The following is a 24,120-nucleotide window of genomic DNA, read 5'->3' on the forward strand; positions in this document are numbered from 1 at the left end:
AAGCATAAACATTTAACTACTATGTACAATATAAATATATATCAAAGAATATATATGAGCATAAAGAACAACAACAATGACCATGGACAATGGATTCGGGATATTAGTGCAGCATGGTGGTAATAGTGCAAATAGGGCAAATGGAGGTGCAGTATGTCTGATTAATAGTTCATATTAAAATACAATTATGTATTGTTATTTTGCACTTAAAGCATATAATATAAAAAGACAATTGAGTAAAAAAGTAAAATGATCATCAAATGTGCAATTTAAAAGAATACTTTATGTTGGAGCCATAATGTAGTTTTATTTTATTTTTGAGGGAAACACAAGGTGAATTTAGACATGCAGTTCTGACATTGAACACAGGGTGGCGCATCGACCTAAAAGTGCATATAGATAAGTGCCTGGTGATGAGTTTTTGACCGTGTCAACGCGTTGTCCTATCCTGCCGTGTGGTATCCTGTGGTGTTCTGTTACTAAGCAATTAAGATGCATTGATACAAGTAAGATTGAACAATGCTGATTTAATGATATGGTGTCAATGTGCAACGGAATAAATGGATCAACAGATCGAAAGAGATACAGCGCACTGGACAGTGATTTGTTTGTGGCGTAGAACACGCCTCCCGTTCGCCCCCCAGTGGCTTTAAAATCAAATTAAAAGATCACAGCCATGATTTTAATACACTGATCCGAACTGCACGAGTGTACCTTGGCATTGGAGGTTGAAGAGCTGTGCATGAGGCAATTACGCACAAGCATACGACACACAACACATTTCAATGTCAGGAATACTGATAGAAAGCCCATTCGGCCAGCAGAAGGTGTCCTGAAATATATGTCCAACTGAGTCAGAAGCAATGCTGAGAGAAATGTTGCTACAGCGATCTGTGCGACCCGCCCAAACATTGAAGCATGAGCGCCCCTCGCCCGCTATTTTACACGTTTTATGTGAATATGTGCAGCCATAATTCAATTTAATGGACTGTTGACTGTACTTGTATAGCGCTTTTCTAGTCTTTCCGACCACTCATCATTCACCCATTCATACGCTGATGGTAGGGGCTACCACGCCATCAGGACCAACTAACATTCACACACATGCCGTAGGCACAGCTCGGGAGCAATTTTGGGGTTAAGTGTCTTGCCCTTTGATTGAAGGACGACCCTGCTCTCCATTAAGCCACAGTCGCCCACCTAAACGTTTTAACGTCTAAGCGGTGGTTAAACCACTCTGTTGAGGTTGAGTTAGTGGTTTCCCACGACACGTGAACGCAGCAGCGGACTGTGGTGAAGCTCTGGGCTCAGCCTTCCTCGCTGTCTGTATCGATGAAGTTGTTTCAAAGATGGCGGATTTCCTGCCGTCCCGCTCCGTTTTATCTGCATGTTTCCCTAACTGTCTCCTCACAAGCGGCGAAGCAGAACAGTTGCGGAAGTCTAAAGAGATAGATAAGTGTATTCATCGAGATAAGACGTATGTAAAACGGTTAGTAAAGATCTTATTACTTGGGGCAGGCGAGAGCGGCAAGTCCACTTTCCTCAAGCAGATGCGCATTATCCACGGGCAGGACTTCGATCAGAAGGCCAAAGAAGACTTCAGAGCCACGATTTTTAGTAATGTTATAAAAGGTAAGTGTACACTGAGAAGCCATTGTATTTCACGTGTTGAAGCGGGCTTCTTTTGACCTCTGTGTTGGTCTTGTGTTTAAGAGTGGGGAGAGTAACGACAGTGGGAAGTTGGTAGCCATGCTAGCTGCAGCTGAGCCGACTGGAGGGACACTTCTCGGTGTTTGACAAAGCTAGTGTGGTTAGCTTGTTAAGCCACCAAGAAACGCCCATGTTATTTGTGTTGGTCCGCACGGTGAGACGGTGGCGCGCGTAGTGGGGCTCATTGTTTGTGTTTATTCAGAGCTTCCCACATATCCATTTTCTCCTTAGTTAATGTTCAAGTCACACACAACGTACACAATGGGTTGACATCGTCCGAGTGTTTTCCTCGTGGCTGCTGTTGTCACCGGAACATAGCACTAAATCATTGTGATCATCGTCTCTGGAAGCTTAAATAAGACGCTGTCTGACTGAACTACCTCAGGACTGAACACTGGACCTTTTCTCAAAGTGGACTCATTGACAAATACAACAGAACCATCAATACGTCTGATATGAAATCTGCAGTAAAAGACATGCGTCATTTTACAATAATCTTTCTCAAGATATAACGTTAAAGCTGTAATTGTTTGCAGATTGTTGGGCGTACATTGATGCTGACATTTTAAATATTACTATTTTTTTTTAACTCAGTCTGGTTTCTCTAAATGGTATGAAGAGTGTGACATGTTGTGCCAGTTATGCTACAGCACAGACAGACAGCTGTCTTCTAAACGTTCTAGAACCACTTCACTAAATGTGTAGCTTTGCTAGAACTCTACAGCAACACTTAACAGTCTGTTGTGTCTTCTGCTAACTGGCTTCATTAATGAGCCAATGAAGTTTTGCATTGCTTTGAGCAGTAATGCAAAAGTTCCATTATAGGGCAGTTGACTTTTGTGTTTAACCTGAGTAATTGGGGAGGGAAAGCACATCCAGACACTTGTGAACCTAGTTTGTGAATCAGACCACTTAAAGTAGGATGTCCCCGATCAGTTGTCATGTTTCAGATATACATTTGCTCTGCTGGAGAAATCTGGTGGTTGTGCAGCCTTTGCAACATTGTTATGGCTGGCTAGTTTCTCCCAGTATCGAGCTGAATCTCAGAAATGACTGTTCATTGAGAGTATGTGTTTGTCTTAAGACATTGGCACTGAGAGTATGTTGTGTTGTCTGTCTTAAGACATTGGCACTGAGAGTATGTTGTTGTGTTGTTTGTCTTAAGACATTTACACTGAGAGTATGTTGTTGTGTTGTTTGTCTTAAGACATTGGCACTGAGAGTATGTTGTGTTGTTTGTCTTAAGACATTTACACTGAGAGTATGTTGTTGTGTTGTTTGTCTTAAGACATTGGCACTGAGAGTATGTTGTGTTGTTTGTCTTAAGACATTTACACTGAGAGTATGTTGTTGTGTTGTTTGTCTTAAGACATTGGCACTGAGAGTATGTTGTTGTGTTGTTTGTCTTAAGACTTCGGCACGGAGAGTATGAGTGGCTTGTCTGTCACAGGCTCCCAGCAACACAGCAAACAACATTGCTTACCCTTTTTACGTGTAAAGTAAATGCCTGCTGTTCTCTTAGCCTCATAACTGTGTAAAAGTGGTTAAAATGTAGACTTGTGCATGGTTTCCTCTAGCCACTTGGCACTTAATGACAGTATACTTCCCAGGAAAGCTTTTATTATGAAAAGTTAGCTTCAGGAAGTGTTAAGTTTGCTATGAAAACTAACAGTTTGTCCTATGCTCATTTGTTTCTGTTTTTAGCTCATGATGCTTGAGGTCAACTTTTTAATTTGTCATTTTAGGCAGGTGAGAACTATTTTGAGTAGGGTCCTGCCCATTGGTCATGGTTAGGGAGGCTCAAGACGACTCTCTGAACTTACAAATACAAGCAGAAAAAGTAGTTTTTACACGCATGTATTTTTTGAAAAATAACTTTTATTAATAATATGACATTTATAGCTTTATTCAAGCTTTATCAGCTTGAATAATTAATTACAGATGTTTGACGGATGTTTCACAGCAATAAAAAATAGATATTTGATAATTATGACCGGTTTAACACTAGCTCTAAGCAGCTTACAATACGTCATTAAAACTACCAATGCTGAGATTTGTTTGAATTAAAGCAATTATTTAAATTAAAATACAATCATTTATTTCCCTAATATTGACAATAACAAGGTAAAAGGATAATATTTGTTGAAATAATTTTTTGGGACAGTTCCAGGATGTGGTGAGAAAAATGTTAGCCCAGAGCCTCACTGTCAATTATGGTTCTGGAAAATCAGAATCTGCAATCGGGAATCAGAATCGTATGAGAAAATTCTATGTAACAGTTTGTGTGTTTGCAGCTGATTTAGATGTCGTAACTGATGATTTGTGGCCTTAATACTTGATCATGACGACCTTTTGTTGCTTTTGACTTTATCTGTGAATCGTTTAAATGTCAATATAGCTGATCGCACTGCACAGCAGCTGTCAATGACCTATATCTGAGTTGATTTTGTCTGACAGTGTCTACAGCAGCTCAACAGCTTGGTAATAACTGTCTGCGGGGAACTTGTTAGTGGCAGATTACTGATCAGATGGTATCTGATCAGGTTGGTATATAAATGTCTATATTTACATGGCACATTCATATTCAACATGATTTATTTCCAGACAGTCAGCTGCATGCTGGAAGTCTGTTGGTGGGAACATATTGAGTCACCATAAAGAGTTTGATGCTCAAGTGGAAACAGTGTTGTTAATCACATGATTATGTCCAACATGGCTGAGAGACCACATACCGTGCCACCCAAACAAAAGACGGAATGAACTCCGATCTTGTAGTTACTGTTCACACAGGGTGAAAATGGCACCGCGACTCTTCAGCATCATCCTCTTCCAGCTGTTCTCATGTGACTCCACCTGGAAACAGCTGCTGTTCTGGTTTGATCTGTCCTGTCTGGCTCACGGTGATAGTGGTTGAATGATAACTGGCAAAACTCTGGTAACTTGTGAACATTACCTGACCATTTAAATGATCTTAACACAACATTATGGGTCGTCTACTATTGGTTAGTGATGCAGCGATTGCAATTTTGTTGGCCAATTACGATATTTTAAAAGTCTGACCTACCGATACTGATTTTCTTTCTAAGAACTGTTGTTGACAGCAAGGCTCTTGACTAACTATGTTTTACCAACGTCGCAAAAAAACTATTCCGAAGTCAGTTTTAACTGTCAAAAATTCTAAATGTTATCCTGTTACTTTGTTATTGGCAGCTATAGTGGTTATCTGTATAAAACTCAATTAAAATGATAAAAAAAAAAAAATGCTTGTATTTTTATTTACATATTTGCTTTGATAAAAAAAAAATATTGGCATCGTTCGTTCTAAATATTTATTTATTAGCTGCTTCGAGCTAGTGTTAGGAAGTTAAACAGGTCATAATTCGCTCTCTAATATCTATCTTATATTGCTTTGAAATCGTCTGTTTTAAACAACTGGATTCATTCAAGTTACTCACTATTCTCTCATTTCACAAGATTACATCTGAACAGGGCTGCACGCTGGTGTTGGCGGTGTGATGCATATAGCGGATGTAAATCATTTAAAAAATATAATATTATTGTCATAGTTAGTTACCTGGTCCAGATGGATTCATACTCGGTATAGCCTACAGAAGAAAAAAATAGTATTGTACAAAATATTTTAGCCTTCCACGCATCAAATGAATGTGATTGATAGAACACAATGCTCCTTTAGTTTTAACAGTAGTGAGTGAATTTCCCAGTTAGATTTCTCCTGGAGAAAGTTGATTTCTTGACCGTGTTTAAATAACGTAAGTTTGTTTCTAATCGGCTTCTTAAATGTGAGTGTGTGCTAAGGTCAAAGACTTCAGACAGATATAGTAAATAGTAAGTGGACTGTAGTTGTTTCTCTCTTTTCTAGTCTTCTGACAACTCAAAGCTCTTTAACACTACATGTCATCATTCACCCATTCATACACTGATGACAGGAGCTACCATGTTAGGTGATCAGAGCAATCCTGATTGAAGGACGGCTCTGCTCTACCACTGTGACAGTAACACTGATGGGATCATTACACTAGATGTATCTATACCTTCATCACTACGTGCATCCTTGTTCCAAAGTTTGAATCAAATACATATAGCAGCTAGTAGTATAATAAACGCCTGACTGTTTGTAAAGTGTGTACACTATGTGTGCTCTCACCACAGAGCCTGTAGTGACAGCACACTACTCCTGTCATGGGTTTAGAACAGGGTCAGTAGAAGTGAACCATGACCTGCTGCATGTATATGTAGATTTACAGTATCCAGTGCATGAGGACTTAGTTAGTTATTCGATATCATGCATGACCTGATTTCTCTTGTCTGGTCATTGTCAACAATGCAGGATCATATGGCAAAAAAAAGTTGAACCTGGCTCGAGTACAATCACAATGTGACATCACTTGGCAACACACTGTGTTGGGTGATCAGATACATTCCAATAAACGTTCCTGACAGAGCCCTTTGTAAAGTCAAGGGGATGTTGATGATTCAAATCATCAGTCGACAAGCATCCGGGTAGAATCCCGTCTTCACAGTCCAATGATTGCAATTGTATTAGCTGTGTCATTCCCAAATGAAAATAAATGTATGTATATGCACATGCAGCTAGCACAGAATCACCAGAGGTGATTGGGTCTGTGGAGTGTGTGAGTACCAATAAGCTTCGATTTGTGCTTCCATGATGTCAGAAGGGTTGTGGGGGGGCAGTTGCACGTAAACTCCCTTTGAATAGTGTGCGAACAGGGAAGTGGAAGGCTGGAAAGGCTTGCTCAGCTGCAGTCAGGGGGAAGTGACTGACGCGTGACGTGGTTCCACTGAGAAGGAAACGGTTCGTGTCATCTCAGGATAAAAGTTAGCTAAATCAGTCCAGGTAGTTTTGTTAACAGCAGGGGAGTCTCTCTTTGACGCACTATTGACACACTACTGACAGTAGTGTGGCAGCCCAGTTAAAAAAGGTTCATGCTGTCATTAAATGAAACCCCTTTTGCCACCATGATAAGTGGGGAAAAATGGAAGCTTGTGTCATTAATGCCACGAACATATTCTGTTCCACATGAGTACAGAACTGTTGCAGGTAAATACATATGTTTTAAAGTCTTTTAAGTGTCCAATAATTTAGCTTGTGTGTGGCGTGCTTGTAGCTGTCAACCTCGGCTGAAATCACTAAACGTTTATTCTTGTCATTCAAGATAACTATCTTGCAAAGTGAAAACATTGACAAACCCTTTCATCTGCATCTTGATTTGGTTTAGTTCAGCTAATCACTCAATTTGAGTGGTGTAACTGATCACGGATCGATCCGATATTCTCATCTTTTTGAAAACATTTTTAAAGAAACATTTTTAAAGAACCGTGATCCGTTGCACCCCTACTAAATTTGATCTGATACAAACGGATCATTCTTTGCAGTTATGCATATACTGAAAAATAAGTGTGCTTGGATCAGGATTTACAGGCCGACCAATACTGACACTTTGAAAGATACATTAAATTCAGTTTCTTCATCACTGTCATGTTAAAATCCAGTGTTTCCACTATCTGATACTTACATTCATTCACTCACATGGGGCCACAGACTTTTCAAGTGCCACAGCAATATTATCGAACATTCGAATAGTCCCAATCACTTCCAGGCTGTGTGGTATGCTGATTTATGCTGGGGGGAAAGGGGGCACCCCTGTTTGTTTAAAAAAAAAAAAAAAAGTCGGTATCCTTTTTCTCTGACTAAAGCTGCCCACACATGATCAGAGATGAACCGCTCTGCGTTGACTGTACCATTGCTATGGGGAGAGCTAGGAGGAAGCGCTACCTTTGGCGTGGCCGAGCGCTGTTCTTATTTCAACTTTGACCTTGGTGGTTGCTGACCTTCGAAGCACAACCAATGACATAAGCTTAATGTGACGTAGCCAGAAGCAACACATGCATGCTCCTCTTACATAATGAGACACCAGCGTTTCATGGCTAGGGGTCACCAGTCAATCACAGATTACACCCCTTCAGGAAACCTCCAGGTTTACCTGACCTGCAGTTTTCTGTTGGCTGCTGTTGATTTGTGTGGTTGAATTCAGTGTTTTTGACAAAAACAGTTCAGCACTCACTGATGTCAAACCAGAACTATATGAAGAGGATGTGAACCGAGGCGCATAACAGAGCCCACTTCCTATTGTGCCTCTCTATTGTAACGCACAGTTGTTTTATGTTTTGTGTGTGTATGTAAATGACTGGGTGACATGTATGTGCAATTCTTACTGAAGTGAGGAAGTTTGATGTCATGTTAAAAGACGTGTGTATGCAGATGAGCGTGAGAAGCCCCCTCGGGGTGTTTCCCTGGTGGGTGCTGCTCACTGGGCTTTCCTCAGAGACACAAGCGGCTCACTGAAGCCACAGTGTTGGTGTGGTTCTGTGTTGGGGTGAAGTGTACTACAAATGACTCAACCTGATCATCATGTTAGGGTTTTGCCGGTGTAAAATATATTAATATCTATATTCAAATATATTAATATTAAGCCAAACAGATGCAACAAAGCTAACAAGAGCGTAAGAAAAGTGCCTTTATGAGATCGTGAGAAACATGACAGGCCTCCAAAACATAAAAAAAAGAGAAGAGGTCTAATCGGACTAAAAGTTATTTTCATTATCAGTTCATTTTCTTGATTAGCTGATTAATCATTTTGTCCATAAAATAAAAAAATAGCTCAAGTACCCAGAAGGTGATGTCTTTAAATTGCTGGTTTTGTCTGGCCAACAGAATCGATACTGAAGGTCTTTGATTTATTAAAAATAGAACTCAAATCCTCAGCTCTTAGAAGCTCAAAGCAAAGAAGTTTTTTTGGCATTTCTGCTTCATAAATGACTCAAACGATCAGTGGATTGATCATAGTGCTGGGCGGTATGACCAAAAATTTGTATCACGGTATTTTTTAAGATTCTGGCGGTTTCACGGTATATCACGGTATTTTTTTTTCCTTGACTTGGTCTACTTCAGATTTTTTTTTTAAACCAAAATACTTCCAAACAGCAGACCCAGCTCCTCTCTTTGTTCATCCTGCATTGCTCTGTTCTGTTCTTTAATGTAACGTTACTGTAGCGACAGAGCCTCTCCAAGCTGTTAGCAGACTCTTGTGCTAGCTGGCTAGCTAGCGAACTGCCTGTATGTCGTTCGGAGGTGTAATTTTATAAATGTACAATTATTAGTGTTACAAAAACCACATCTAACCTACATCTAAGATGTATTTTTTTTTTTTTTAAGATGAGAATATCTACATTGTCGTGCGTGAGGGAATTTTCATAGCGTAGCTCAAGCACTTTAACCAGATTTTGAAATCCTTTATTTTCCACAACGGAGAATGGCCTCATGTCTGCAGCAATAAAGACCCCAATAGATGTTGTAATAGCTTTAGCCCGGTCTAATTCTACGGTACCACAAACACTTTCTTAAATGTCGCCGTGATAAGTTGTTGGTGGTGGTGGTGGTGGTGGTGGTGGTGGTGTTGTTGTTGTGGCTTGTCCCCCGTTGCTGACAGACCAGGATGGTGGCGCTTCATATGTGTGGACATGCCCGATGTTTTGCCGTTGTCGTATATCTTTCTCGTTGAACAACGCCTACATACCGTAACGGTTTTGTCCACCACCCTTATTCCTTCATTATTAGTAACACAAACGTGACTTAAATGACGCCGGGGCTTCTCAAGTTCCTCCGCTCGCCATGCCTTTCACCGTCGAATGCTTTTAACACGCTCTGTTCACGTGAACACACTACTGCTTTATATCTGTTCACTGCATCTCTGCATAGATATTTAGAGACGCATTACCTGGAAAAAGTATGAGCAGCAGTAAAACTTTATTTCACACTGTGATGTATAAACTGTAAAAAATAAAATAAAAATGCAATTAATCCATGGTTCACATGTGTGCCGAACCATGAGCGGTGATCCATTACACCACTACCTATGTTGGTTTACATCGTGCACACAGCGGCACATACACCCCACACACACACACACAGTGTGGACTGGTAGCTGGAGAGGTGGCAGTTCGCCATTAGATATTTTAATCGTTGCCCAGCACTAATTATAATACATAATTAAATTGACAAGATATTTTTAATCAAAACAAGTATATAAAGTGAGAAACTTTTAACTGGTTGTGAACCAGTCTCAGTGTAGTCCTGATCCTCTATCAGACCTCCATCAGTAAAGAGACCATCAGAGAGAAGATGGTCTATTTCTATAGAGTTATTCTTAATGCTCGTCATCGGTGCCACCGGGTCGGATTCTGGTGGAATCAAATGAAATCATGCAGGTTCACCAGAAACTCCTTCAGCTCAGACTCAAGCGGGGCCTCCAGCAGAGACCAGTATATCGGGGACAGACCCAGATCCTCCAGCAGAGACCAGCCTATCGTGGACAGATCCGGTCAGGAGCAGAGCTTCTCCACACCACGCTGCTGGAGGGAAGGAAAGCTCCTTAGCAGCTTTAAATAGGAAATAGTCTTTTGTTCCTTTATCATATAAATTGTTTTTTTAATGCAGATAACCACTGTAGATGACAAGAACAAAGTAAAGGGATAACATTTGGAATTTTTGACAGTTTGTAAAGACTTCAGGGCTGTTATTTTTCTGGACAGTTCCAAGACTGAAATCAGAATCAGAAACCGTTTATTGCCAATGTATGTTGCACATATAAAAGGAATTTATCATGGCGGGTGGTGCATAACATTAAACAATAACATTAGACAATCAACACAGTGTGAGAAATAATACATATTAAAATTTACAATAGAATGTAAAAGAATATAAAATAAAGTGCACAACAAACGGATAACAGGACTATAAACAAGTATGATGAAGTGTAATGTTAAAAGTGTCAAGTGTGTTTAAATAAAGAAACATAGAGGGGATGTGCAGGGCAGTGACCGGTAAGAAATTGTCCTGGGGATGACAGTCAGTGGGGGTCCCGGGCTTTGTTGATGAGCCCGACTGCCGATGGGAAGAAACTGTTCATGTGGCATGAGGTCTTGGTCCCGATGGACCACAGCCTCCTGCCAGATGGAAGGGGCACGAACCGTTCGTGTCCAGGGTGAGGGCGGTCGGCTACAATCTTTCTTGCTCGCTTCAGGGTCCTTGAAGCGAACAAGTCCTGGAGAGACGGCAGATTGCAGCCAATCACCCTCTCAGCAGAGCCAATGATGCGCTGCAGTCTGCCCTTGTCCTTGGCAGTGGCTGCAGCGTACCAGACCATGATGGAGGAGCAGAGGATGGACTCAATGATGGCTGTGAAGAAGTGCACCATCATTGTCTTTGGCAGGTTGAATTTCTTCAGCTGCCTCAGGAAGTACATCCTCTGCTGAGCCTTCTTGGTGATAGACCTGATGTTCTGCTCCCACTTGAGGTCCTGGGTTATGGTGGAGCCCAGGAAACGGAAGGACTCCACAGCGTCGACACAGGGTGATAGGGGCAGGTATGGCTGCATTCTTCTGGAAATCAACAACCATCTCCACTGTAAACGTAGCAAAACATATGCGTTTTCAAATGGAAAAGGAGTAGTGTGGACATGGCCTGAGGCCTCTCCAGCAGACAGAAGCAGAGTCACTTGCTGAGAGCTGGTGTTGCAGTTTCTCAGAGTACAGTTGTTTAGCGTCTCTCAACGCCTTGCTAAACCTGTATTTTGACTCTTTATACATGTCCCTGTCCCCACTCCTAAATGCCTGTTCCTTGTGCAGCCTTAGCTGTCTGAGTTCTGCTGTAAACCAGGGTTTGTCATTGTTAGAACTAACCTGGTGCTTGATGGAACACAGCTGTCCTATCTGTCCTCACAGAAGCTGATGTATGACGTTACAGCCTGTGTACTCATCCAGACTGTTGGTAGCAGTCCTGAAAACATCCCAGTCTGTACAGTCTAAACACGCCCAAAGATCCTCCAGAGTTTCACTGGTCCACTTCCTGAATTTCCTCACCACAGGTTTACAGAGCTTTAATTTCTGCCTGTATGCAGGAATCAGATGGACCATGACGTGGTCAGAGAGTCCCAGTGCAGCACGAGGGACGGCGTGATAGGCCCACGCTCTATAATTTAAAAATAATAATTTAGTCTGGAGTATTGCTGATAATTATAGGTCTTAGAAAGAAAATTGAAACTGAATTGGAAGATTGCAATCGGTGCACCTCTAAATAATAATAAACCACCAGATACAATGCAATATTGTTTTCAGTGTTGCAGATGTAAGACTAGGCAGACCTGCACTGTCATTGGTGTTCCAGTGATGTATTCATGTTTTATATGTCGCTATTTGGTCAGTAATTACCTGCTGTATGTATGCCCTTGGCTGGAAACAGACTTTTCATGTGACATGAGCTGTCATATGACAACAGTGAATTTTGAAACCTAAACATTGGTCCATTTGCCAGAGAAGATTGATCTCGCAGTAAGCTGCTTTAGCCTTTACTCTGTTTGGAAGCAGGTATGATGTTTAGCTTCTGTTGGTGGAGCCACATCCAAAATACATCCAAAAATAACCGCGTCTGTATGTAAGGTGGAAATTTTTTTGCAGTTCTTTTTTTTCTAAAAGAACCACATATGTGCCGTATATGGTTCCTTTCCAAGGAAGCATAGGCTGTAATGTGATCTGCAAAGAAACGATGATCCTGACTAGAATACCAGTCTGACATGTCTCCCTCCTGCTTCAGGTATTCGAGTGTTGGTGGATGCTCGAGAGAAGCTACACATCCCATGGGGCAACCAGTCCAACCAGCGGCACGGAGACACAATGATGGCGTTTGACACCCGGTCGGTGATGGCCCACGGTCACGGCATGGTGGAGCCCAAGGTTTTCCAGCACTACCTGCCATCCATCCGGGCCCTGTGGGCTGACCAGGGCGTCCAGCACGCCTACGACCGCCGCAGAGAGTTCCAGCTGGTGAGTTAGTGTTAACCAGCGTCCACATTACGAGCAATGTGGTTTAAAGCTGTATACACGTTCAAAGGGTTAAGGGCAGTGGTGGGTCCCATAGATTGTGGTTCTGGTGTTGTGCACTGATTAAGCCATGACCCATGTACCTCAGTGTTTTCCCTGGGTTGCTTGGTTTGACATCCATGATTGTTCCTTTTGCCTCTAGTAGCATGTCCAGTGATTACTCGTGAGTAGGTCTAAGGGCTTCAGTGTACAGACGAGCATTGACGGCCTCAGATAAAGGCTCGGCCTCACAGTCGATGGTAGAGCTGCAGCTGCTGAGCGCACACAGACGAGCTATGAAGGGCTGCTTCTCTCTCTCTCTCCCCACGCCCTTCCTTCCTCCAGCTCTCCCTCACTGCTCTCCACCAGTGTAGACTGTGCTCTAACAGAGTCTTTCTCTCAGGGTAGTGATCTTCAACTGTCCTGCAGTGACACTAGCCTGCCAAGCTTCTTCATGGAGCTGCTGAGATCCAAAGAGCAGTTAGCTCGCTGTGCATTGCTCTTTGTAATGTTACTGTGGTTATACAGGTACTATCATTCTGGGATGCCCTATACATGCCAACTTCACTACCGATACGTTTTGTTTTCCCTCAAATAAAACAAGTGGTATTATGGTCTGTAGAAAGAATGCATGTGACCAAAGTCACTATGCTTTCTTCCCCAACAGGCAAACACATCTGCCAGCATGCACTCACATTATATTTGCCAATACCAATAAATTCATACTGTTATGATATTAAATCAATGTGGCATATTCAATGTGAAAACAATGCATCTAATTAAGACGTTACTCATATTGCTATGTATTTATGTCATGGCAATGTACAGCAGCAACAAGCATGGCTGAAAACAAATAATGCTATGTAATGCTGTAGGCTAAATAAGTAATGCTGTAGGCTTCTCTGGAGGAATTGGCTCCAAATATGGGAGCAACATTTCATTTATTCCATGTTTTCATTTGATAAATTCGACATCAATTCGAGATTTGCACTCTCATATTTCCAATATTTTGCTGGTCACATTTACACATGCAGGATAGTTTTATAATCAAGATTCTTGATTGGTATTCGATCAGCACTGCCTAGTTTTACACTTTGATCAGAAATCCCCAGCAGGGAGTATCCTCGGCTCTGATTGGTTGTTTTTCTTCTGGTGGAGTCTTTCAAATGTCATGAAGAGCACTGAGAGGAAGCACAGTAACCTCGTTATCTGTCTCATGTACTACTTTCAGGATAAAGTGACAGTTTGAGCAAACATGACAAAGTTATTGTTATTAAAGTTACCATTCATATGTTAAATATCATCATATAACTAGTTCCAACCCCTGAACATAGAACTACCTGTGTTAGCGTGAAACATGTGCTGGTTCCAGCTTCTGTGTAAATGTTCTCAGGTTTTCTTCATCCTCTGTAATGAATATATTTGGTTTATTTGAAGATGTCACATGAGCTCTGCTGGGAACTTGAGATGGGAATGTTTCATTGTTTGTCAAACAATTAATAATTAAGAAATAGTTAGTGTTGGCCCCCTGTACAGACTAGTAGAATATATGTTGAGGTGTGATGAGGCAGCTGTTTATTGTAACATTTGTTATTGTGATGGACTGGTGGCTGCATGTACAGTATATACTATCACAGCTCTAAACACAGTCACTAAAACCTCTCTCTCTCTCTGTCTCTCTCTCTCTGTCTCTGTCTCTGTCTCTGTCTCTGTCTCTGTCTCTCTCTCTCTGTCTCTCTCTCTGTCTCTGTCTCTGTCTCTCTCTCTGTCTCTGTCTCTGTCTCTCTCTCTCTCTCTCTGTCTCTCTCTCTGTCTCTCAGGGTGAGTCAGTCAAGTATTTCCTGGACAATTTGGAAAAGCTTGGACACTCGGTAAGTCCCACCCACACTGCAGAGGCTCCACTAATCACAGACACCAGTAGTGGTGCAACGGATCATGAACCTCACTGTTCGGATCGTATCGCAGATCAGAGTCACTGATCACAGAGCAAATATAACTTTTAGATCCCTGATCATGTTTCTTTAGCCGCTGATACTAATTATTGATCATTGATGATCCATATTAACAGATCCAGATCTCTCTGTTGTTTGACTATACAGCTGGTCTACAAGGATCCTATTACTATTAGTATTTTTGCCACCGTCCCAAAAATCATTTGAGCCGCTCTAAAGTCAGTAAACCATCAAACTTTCTAAATGTTCTTTTTACTTTGTTATAGTGTATAGTGCAAATACAATATAATATTTTTATGGATTAAAACAAATCTTGTCGTTAGTTACTGTTTATATTAATGTGAAAACATTAATATATTATTATTTCTCATGAACACACAGATGTTTCAGAGAATGTAAGTTCATATGTAATAAGTCCAAACAATAAGCTACAACGGATCATTTTCCCTCAGCCTCAACAAAGGCACTCAGCTACAGGCCCGAGAGCCTCCTCAGATATTCTCCAAGTCCCTCTTGTTATAAATATTATAATAATAATCAATACTATGTGCCACTCTGAGCTGTACAAGTAACCACCCAAGCTGCTGACTTTGCTGTGTGCTAACATGAATACTGCATGAGAGGCTTTCCCCAGACCTTTAAACCAGATGCGTTATTTGTTAGTGTGTTTGTGTGTGGACATGCCAGCGATGAGTCATCACCTCTGGAATGTCATGAATTAGGATCTGATGTAACCAGAGCACACACACACACTCTCTCACACACAGTCACACCATGATTGGGAATAGTGATCATATTTGATCCTGAGTAGTTAAAGGTGCCCCCCACCCCATCACAGACACTCTTCCTGAAGCTCCACATTTGTTTATGCGCTGTGGTATTTCAGGAATGCAGTGTTAAACAGAGAAGTCCCCAAAGCACCACTGGTTTTATCTGGAACACAAAGATCTCTGGTTCTCTCCCTAACGCTCATGTTTGCGTGTGTGAGAGAAGTTGGAGATTATTTTATAGGTGCTATGCTTAATGTGTTTCTCTCAAAGTTATGTACCATGAAAAATATCCTTCTTTTTACATCTTGTCAAATCTGAAGACCTTAAAATGTACCGACGCAGCTCAAAGGGAAAATGTGCCTCCTTCTATGTGGATGTCCAATCAGTGCTGATGGTACATTTAGTCCACAGGAGAAATACATTCCCCAGTGCTGCTATATTGACAGAGAGAGATCTCTCCTGCTGCGGAGCCAGGCCTACATGTACCAGCATGCATTGCACACGAGGGGCGAGTTCGCTATGTCTGATTTTAAAAAAAAAAACAAAGAAAAAAAAACACTATATTGTTATTATTAATAACACCTAAACGGAAAAATACAACTGTACAGCATCTGAATATGACTTAATTAATAAGGCTTAATTGCCTAGTTAAGTTAACGTAAAATACACTCATTTCAAACTGGACAAAAACTAAATAAAACACACCGGACTCGTCTTTCCACCCTTCCAACAATCATTAACTCTGATTGGGTTAAATTCAATCCTTAATTCACAGAGTAAGACGTGAAAGTATGGCGGCTCTAAGCCCTCTGAGCAGCTCCTTGTGTCTCCAGCACACCTCTATCCCAGTGAGGAGCACCTTCATGCACGCAGCGTGCTCTCTCCGCCCACTGCCCACACTGAGGTTCAATACAGCTGCATGATTCCGTTTCTTTTTTTCACACTTTATTTTTGTTGCCTTTTGATCAGAGACGGAACACACACACAGAAAAAGGGAAAAACAAAAAGGATCCGGATTGCTCTGTCCCCTCAAAAGCTTGATCCATTCTGAGACATATTCAGGGGTTCTCATCCTGTCTAATCGTTGACATGGAAACATCGTCCATTTCTCACGACATCGCTCCTCTTGAGCTCTTATTCTGTGAGTTAACAGTTCCATATCATATATTTCATTCACACTTATCAGCCGTCCATCTTGTGATGGTTGTGCCATCTCTTCATAATAGCCTTCTTAGAAGCTGCTAGCAACATTTTCAGCAGTCTTCTCTTAACACAATATCTGCTGTCATGTTACCAAAGTAGAGTAACATACATGACTTAAGTGTATCATAGCCCAGAACTTTGAACCACATGGACATTTCCCCAAAACAGTACATAACCAAAATGACCTACATTTACTGCTCCACATTTCCTCCGACATTGTTGAACAAAAGAGAGATATTTGCTTGTAATTTTGGGGGGTAATACAGAATCTGATTACAGAATGTTTGTGTTGGCATCGGAGAGCAATTAGAGCAAAGGCTTCACCAGTCACTGTTCTGGAGGATCCGGCTGGCAGCAGCAGCCTACACTCAACATTGGAGTCAGCCAAAACACAGAAAATTGTTCAATGTAAAGAATCTGCTGTCATGTTTTGGGATGTTCACTGCTGTAAACGTAACACAAGTGTTGAGAATGGCATTGTGGCACTCTGTAGTCTCATCACTGGATGCAGGAAGACACGGAGAGCATCGCAAGAACTTCAATCGTTCCTCACACTATATTCCTAACTCTGATAGATCAGGTTGAGAAATGGCGACTTTTCTCTTTAAAACACTGTTAATTAGGCACGTTTTTATAAGATAATAATCGATCTGATAATGTGCTTGCAGGACTACCTCCCTAGCCAACAGGACATCCTCCTGGCCAGAAAGCCCACTAAAGGCATCCACGAGTACAACTTTGAGATTAAGAACGTGCCCTTCAAGATGGTGGATGTAGGCGGTCAGCGCTCCGAAAGGCGGCGGTGGTTCGAATGCTTTGACTCCGTCACTTCTATCCTCTTCCTCGTCTCCTCCTCTGAATACGACCAGGTGAGTGGGCTGTGAGCCACGCTGTGTGCTGAGGCATCAGGAGTGCCCTTTTCACTGCAGGGATTTGAAGGATGGGTTCAGGTGCCACTGTGATGATCTGCTTTAACCCCAGCACACGTCTGCACTCTAACACCTCCAGGTGCTGATGGAGGACCGGCAGACCAACCGGCTGAGCGAGTCCCTCAATATCTTCGAGACCATCGTCAACAACCGGGTGTTCAGCAACGTCTCCATCATCCTGTTCCTGAACAAGACGGACCTGCTGGAGGAGAAGGTGAAGCAGGTCTCCATCAAAGACTACTTCCCTGAGTTCTTGGGCGACCCCTCGAGCCTGGCAGACGTCCAGCGCTTCCTGGTGGAATGCTTTCGCAAAAAGCGCCGAGAACAGCAACAGAAGCCGCTGTACCACCACTTCACCACAGCCATCAACACCGAGAACATCCGGCTGGTGTTCCGCGACGTCAAGGACACCATCCTGCATGACAACCTCAAACAGCTGATGCTGCAGTGAGGGAACTGACCAGGAGGAGGGGGATGGGTGGAGGAAGTCCCTCTACCCACTAACCCTCCCTGCTTGACTTTGACCGGTTCCTCACTTTGAACTTTGACTGTGTATTAAAGCCACCACTACTACCCCCCCACGCCTGCTCTCTGCCTTATTGAACTTGCTCATTATGACTTCTAACAGTGGCTGTGGCTCTGAGCCCCACCCACCCTCTGACCCTTCAAACCACTGTAAATGACCCCTAAGCCCATCCTTCATGTCCTCACCATGTGTTGCTCTAATCCACATACTTCTCTCTATGCTGCTCTGACCACTGTTGCTAAGGAAGCAGAGGGGGAGGGGCTTGTTTTAAATGAGTGAGAAGCCGTCATCAGCGACCGTTGACCGCTGTTGCCTTTTCTTTCAGAACTTCTTTGTTGTTTCTCTGGTTTAACATCTGTTCTCCACTGGCGCTTGGTGATGACATCACTGGGGGTTTCCTCTGAGAGCATTGGAACTAACACACACACACAGAGAGAGAGAGGAATTCCTATTCCAAAGTCCACTTAATTCTAGTTTTCTCATCACTTTGTTTCTTTTTCTAATATATGAATATACTGTATGTACCTATGCATTTTTCTTTAACTTATATTTTATAGGGGTTTACACTTTGTGGGTTTGCTGATGGACTCTGTTACATTTAACTGGATACGTAGACCACTTGTAAAATGAAACACCATGCGTGCTGGGTTAATTGTGCCACGTTGTATTCTTCTGTTTCTCAGGACACATTGTGAACCCACTTCTCAACCACAACTCTCCTGCCTCTGACTCAGTCATATGACAGATTTCATGGTGTCTTTTCTCTGTCCGTCTGCAGAGAAGACTCTTTATGTCTCAAAAGTAGAAGTCCTGCCATCTTCAACCAGGACCATATTTTACCATCAGGGTCTGCACAAACAAACCACGTGACCTCATTTCAGCCTGGTATTGACATGTGATCTGTGCCTAGATTCCTTATCTGGATAATAACATCTACACTTGGTATTAATACCACCTGTTGCTATCTCACTTCTGCCGACATCACCGTTGGATCTCAATATGCAAACCAGACCTGCAAACAGGTCAAAGCAGCGATGCAACTCTGAACCAAATGCACACCTCTCCAGACCAGGAATGTTTCCTGTATGCTGATGACATAATCCAGATACTTACCACAGGTCAATATCACGGGTGCATTGGTCCATGATGGGCTTCTATTAATCATGTTTTTATCTTATTTTATTTTTTATCTTTTTATTCTTTTATCAAAAATCAACCCCCCAAAGCAGCAGAAAGACGTCCATGAAAAGTTCCCACCAGCCCGTAGTGTTAGCGGCTGACTGCAGCAGCAGTGTGTCCGCAGTGCAAACAGTCAACAGAAGCCACGGACATGTCCGCTGGGCAGTAGTGCAAAGCTGCACGCTGAGGTAGGCACGACCCTTAATCTCTTCAATCCTGCTGAATCGATAATTGCCAAAAAATATTTCCAAAAATAGCAGATGTGCCAGAGTGAATGTGTACAAACACTGCACAGAAAAAGCTGTCTGTAGTTTGAGCTTGTCCTTCAGTGTAGCCATCATGTAGCTTCAGTGTAGGAACTATTGTTGCAGTCGTACACAGTGAACTCTTCAAGTAGTCTTAGTAGAAGATTATGCTCTGGTCCCTGTGGAATCCCTCATCTACGCCTGTAGGGTTCTTCTCTTTATGAGAGACGGGAAAGAAGGGAATGTTCTTCTTTTCTCACCTCCTTCAGTGTGTGTCTTCCTGTTGTTTCTCGGGTCATCTTTATTTTTAATAGGTACCTGTTACTGCCGTCTGTCATGCATCCTAAAGGGACATAGCCAGCCTGTATGTCACTGGAGGAACCGGAGCATGTGATGTCTGCTGGCCCATCTCACTTTAGTGTCTGTCTAATGTATCAGTGTCCAACCTCACTCTCATTCCAGCTGATGTAACCTCCCACACAGATTAGTATGTGTGACTGTGAGTGTTATTTTATTGTGGATGGTGTTTATTTCAAACGACAGCAGACGTCACATTACTCAGCTTCCTCCAGATGTGTGGAGGCCCCAGCAGATAACTGTCTCCACTGCTTCATGCTATCACAGGATAAACACACATTTCAAAAGTAATGGCCTTTTTATTGAGGCGTTACAATTCCCAGACTTCAAACCAGATTTACAGAAAGCAACATCTTGTGTTTGAGTGTGAACACAAACATCCAACATACATCAGCATATTGCATTATTTTTGTACTCCTGTCTCTATAGTTGTGTTGTAATTGCTACTGGCAGCTAATCACTATAGTGACTGAATAACACCCTGCTCCCCCCCCCCTTGTCTACACTGGATGTTTCAGCCTACCTTGTTGGTCTTCTGTCTCCATTTCCATGAGAACAGCTGAAGTTCTCAGTGAAAACTATAAACTATCTGGTGACAATCAGCAACCTAACTGCTCTTCCTAATCACCTTTCATGTAACTCTGGTTCTATGGATTCTGAATGGTATGTAATACCTGGATCTCCAATGAAGTGACTACTTGTGATTTATAAACTCAGTAGTGTTAGAAACTCTTGTTTTAAAGAACGCAGTATAGTTGTACGTTTTAACTCCTTAACTACAAATCATGTCTACTTGATGTGTTCAGTTAATGCACGATAGAAAATAATAGGTTTTTAGGAATGTTGTTTCAGACATGCGTTGGTTTCCATCCAGCTGTGTATACTATGACATGAACTGGCCTAAGTGATGTAATCTGTCACGGTTAGCTTGAAGAGTCTCCGATGCATGGCCTTGCAGTATTTGGACTACACCTTGCTGATCACTTTATTTTCTGCAGCTCATCAGGTAGAAGTCAAAGAACCCAAATGTATCAGCTGCTGTTCTGTTCCTTCATGAGACCCTCGGTCCAGGACTAGCGGCCTCGTTGGGTCACTACTTCTGTTCACTCAGTTTCTTACTTTCTTTTTGATTTGATTTGCGGGATGAATGAGTTTGAGACTGAGCTCTGATATTTGTTCAGAATTTAGATTTAGATTTGAATTCGTGATTGCTTTCATGGGTGGCGTGAAGGGTAATTGACCTCATTTGTGTCCCCAAGCTGCATCAGTGTAGTCCTTCCTGTCACTCAACGTGTGTTAGCATGAAGCAGTGAAGTGGCTAACAGTGTGTGTTCCCAACTCTTAAAGGAAGACGACCAATGAGATGCACAAAAGCTCAGTGAAGTCAGCATGATTCTCCCTTCGTGTGTGTGTGTGTGTGTGTGTGTGTGTGTGGGAGAGAGAGAGAGAGAGAGAGAGACACTAACGTGTCCTAAAGCCCAGCAGAGGCCTCGTCTGGATCCAGACTGCTGTCATGTGATGACTTCAGGCCAGAAGAAAGCCTGTTGTTGCACAAACAGACACCGTGAAGTCAGAGAGCAGCCCTGTTCCCTGACGTGGCCTCTGTCTACTTGGTTTGGGTTGTTGGAGCACACCGGAGCGTGGACAGACATGACCCACTGCCTCAGCTCTTTAATGGAGCCTCTGTGATGTCATGTTTCACCATCATATGAGAGCAGGGCTCCACAGTCTGTCAGGCTCTCACAGCAGAGTTGTATCCTGCAGCAGAGAGGAGGCTCAGTGAAGAATACAGAAGAAATCACTTCTGACATGTATCAGAGTTCTCAAGAGAAAGTCTGCATTAGTACATTTTAGACCTTGTGGAACAGTATCTGCAACCTAATGTGAGCTCAAAGGTACGCCTGTTTCAGAGCTCTCAGCTGCTCATCACAGTCTGCTTCTGCTGGTGGAGCGAGCTCCGGGTGTCCTTGAGGCGTGACGCTGAAGACAGAGAGCACCTGCTAACGTGGGACCCAGCTCACACCTGAGCCAGCTCTATTTGCTGAGGAGGAGATGCACTTGAAAGAAAATTCCTTGTATGAGAAACCCTCCTGGGAAATTAGCTACAAGCAGAGAAAGGGTTCATTCGAGTGTAGATTTTAATTTCTAAAGAAAAGGTCAGAACCTCAGACTGTCAGTAGGCTTTTAACAAACAGGCCTGTACAACATGTCAAAGCAAAAGTGCTCTCTAATACAGAGTCGGGGTAAAAGCCTCATCACACCTTCTCCTCCAGCTCTCTCCAAGAACTCTGTGTTCTGTGTCTTTGCGGTCTCAACACTATGAACTGTAGCAACTAAGTGAGCGTAAAGAAAGAGCCGTGATAACTTGCACCTCCAGACGCCCGATCAGTTACACGTTAAGTGGCTGAAGTGTCTGATTGTCTCAATCCGAAGGCGTTGGATGTGTCCTCTGTAATGGTTTCACATGCTGATCTGATGAGCTCTTGTGGTCCAGCTTTGATGGGGGACACTTATTGTTTAGTATCAGTCAGTGCAGTCACATGATTTGTCCCCAGATCCCCCAGAGCTGTATCGTGGCATCCTGCCCAGGGACCTGGTGGTGATCTGGGAGCAGAGAGGACCTGGTTTGATTATTGCTCCCAGAGCTGCATGTGTTTCAGAATGACCTGTGCACTCTGACTAACTAATGTAGTGCTTCTGCTCTTTTCTTACGTGTTTGGTTGTGAACCGCTGTGAGAGGACACCAGTGTCACCTTACATAGTCCAAGCTATGCAACAGCTATGCACAGCCATGACTTGGTATCATTGGTTAAATAATCCTGATTCTCTTAATGCCAGTGTCTTATAGAAATCTAAGTGTAATGTCAGGAGGAACATCTGCCAAATATACTGATGTTTAGTGCCTCTACTGTCCAATCACCTTCACAGCTTTTATACTGCTCTAGTTCTTTTTCATGATGCCCTCACATCAAGTCATTCAGATAAAACCTCTCACTTCAGATCGACCAGCTCTCAATGTACAGTCTAACTTATGCTGTCTTACTCTTCTACTCTCTTAAACAAATCAAACCTAAATAAAGTGTTTCTAAAGAACATCTCTGTCTCTGTCCGTCTTATTGAATTTCTGCTTGTTGAGAAATACGCAACTATTTTGATCAGTAAAACTTTCAGTCATTTTTCAAGCAAAAAATAAAATTCTGTGACAAGATTTTTATTGATGATCTATGACTCATGGGGAGAATTGACATGTTTCTGATTTCTCATAGAAACATTTGTAATGATGGAGTTGCAGCCCTGATGAGGACGTTTCTTATTTTGTCTTTCGAGCAGATCTTGGACACAGGTTTGAACCAAGTGTAAATGGAGTAGATGCAGAGGAGCACAGCTGGAGCACAGCTGGAGCTGGAAGGCAGAGTGGAGAGGCAGGAAGAGTACCTGAGACACAGGAGTCCTCGGGATCACAAGGATTAGAGACAAACTAGGAAAACTGGAGTGTAGAGGCGGTTCAGATACGCAGCAGCTGATGAGTGGGGGGGGTCTCAGGTGTGCAGGTAGTAGTACACAACAGCATAGAAAAGATGTGAGGATTTGAGTGATATAGACACTAGCCAGAGAATACTTTGGTAACGATAAGCTTTACTTTTTTTGTTTTTAGACAAACTTTTTATTCGTTTTTTACTCCAACATCACTCGTACAGGGGCCGTCACAAGCATTAACAATGTTATGTAACATAATGAGAAAAGCAAGGAGCTCCATAGCAGCTCTTTTAATGGCCTCTAATGTTCCTCTCAGCGTTATGACAGAGGAATACTGCATGGTGGAAGACATCTATTGATACATGAGTGTGTGGGGAGTCCTGCTTGCGGTTGGCTGCAGTTAAGCCACAATTTTTTTTTTCTGTTATTAGATCAATTAAGAGATGAATCATCATTCAGCAATCCAATGTTTGGGAGACAGGGTGTCTGAACCCCAATGATGTCAGATACCATGTCGATACCTCCACCAGTGCTTCACTGGAGTTCACTCCAACAAGCAAAATGTCTTTTGGTTCTTCCGCTGACAGCATAGTTGATAGATAATATCTGTATCATTAGTGATTATGAGTTTATGATGTTCCATGTTCTCTGTCCTTTTTCAGATCTGCATTACATAGTGTCATAATGCCAATACATCCCATCCATTTCTGTTTTTATGGAAGTAAAGCTGCTTTCACCAGTTAAGCTCTGTAAGATCTTATTGTTCCATATCTTAACAGGAATTTGGATGTAGCTACTAATTAATATAATTATGTA

The 24,120-nt window shown here is 42.3% G+C and overlaps 1 protein-coding gene across 1 annotated transcript; it reads left to right on the forward strand.

The window, feature by feature from the left end:
- The first annotated feature begins 1,336 nt into the window (after positions 1 to 1,336).
- gna13b (guanine nucleotide binding protein (G protein), alpha 13b) lies at positions 1,337 to 22,922 on the forward strand. The gene is made up of 5 exons (XM_076082243.1): positions 1,337 to 1,632; positions 12,401 to 12,630; positions 14,487 to 14,537; positions 17,260 to 17,460; positions 17,600 to 22,922. The coding sequence occupies exons 1-5, from the start codon at positions 1,350 to 1,352 to the stop codon at positions 17,969 to 17,971; spliced, it is 1,137 nt and encodes a 378-aa protein (XP_075938358.1). The 5' UTR covers positions 1,337 to 1,349; the 3' UTR covers positions 17,972 to 22,922.
- Positions 22,923 to 24,120: the final 1,198 nt, after the last annotated feature.

Source organism: Anarhichas minor, unplaced genomic scaffold (genome assembly GCF_050575085.1).
Source record: "Anarhichas minor isolate MPS153535 unplaced genomic scaffold, ASM5057508v1 ptg000007l, whole genome shotgun sequence".
Classification (NCBI taxonomy): domain Eukaryota; kingdom Metazoa; phylum Chordata; class Actinopteri; order Perciformes; family Anarhichadidae; genus Anarhichas; species Anarhichas minor.

Bases quoted from the DNA above. Each gene is read 5' to 3' on its own strand.
- gna13b (XM_076082243.1), top strand. From the start codon at position 1,350: ATGGCGGATTTCCTGCCGTCCCGCTCCGTTTTATCTGCATGTTTCCCT. The intron at 1,633-12,400 runs GTAAGTGTACAC...CTCCTGCTTCAG, and splicing joins TTTTAGTAATGTTATAAAAG to GTATTCGAGTGTTGGTGGAT. The intron at 14,538-17,259 runs GTAAGTCCCACC...ATGTGCTTGCAG, and splicing joins TGGAAAAGCTTGGACACTCG to GACTACCTCCCTAGCCAACA.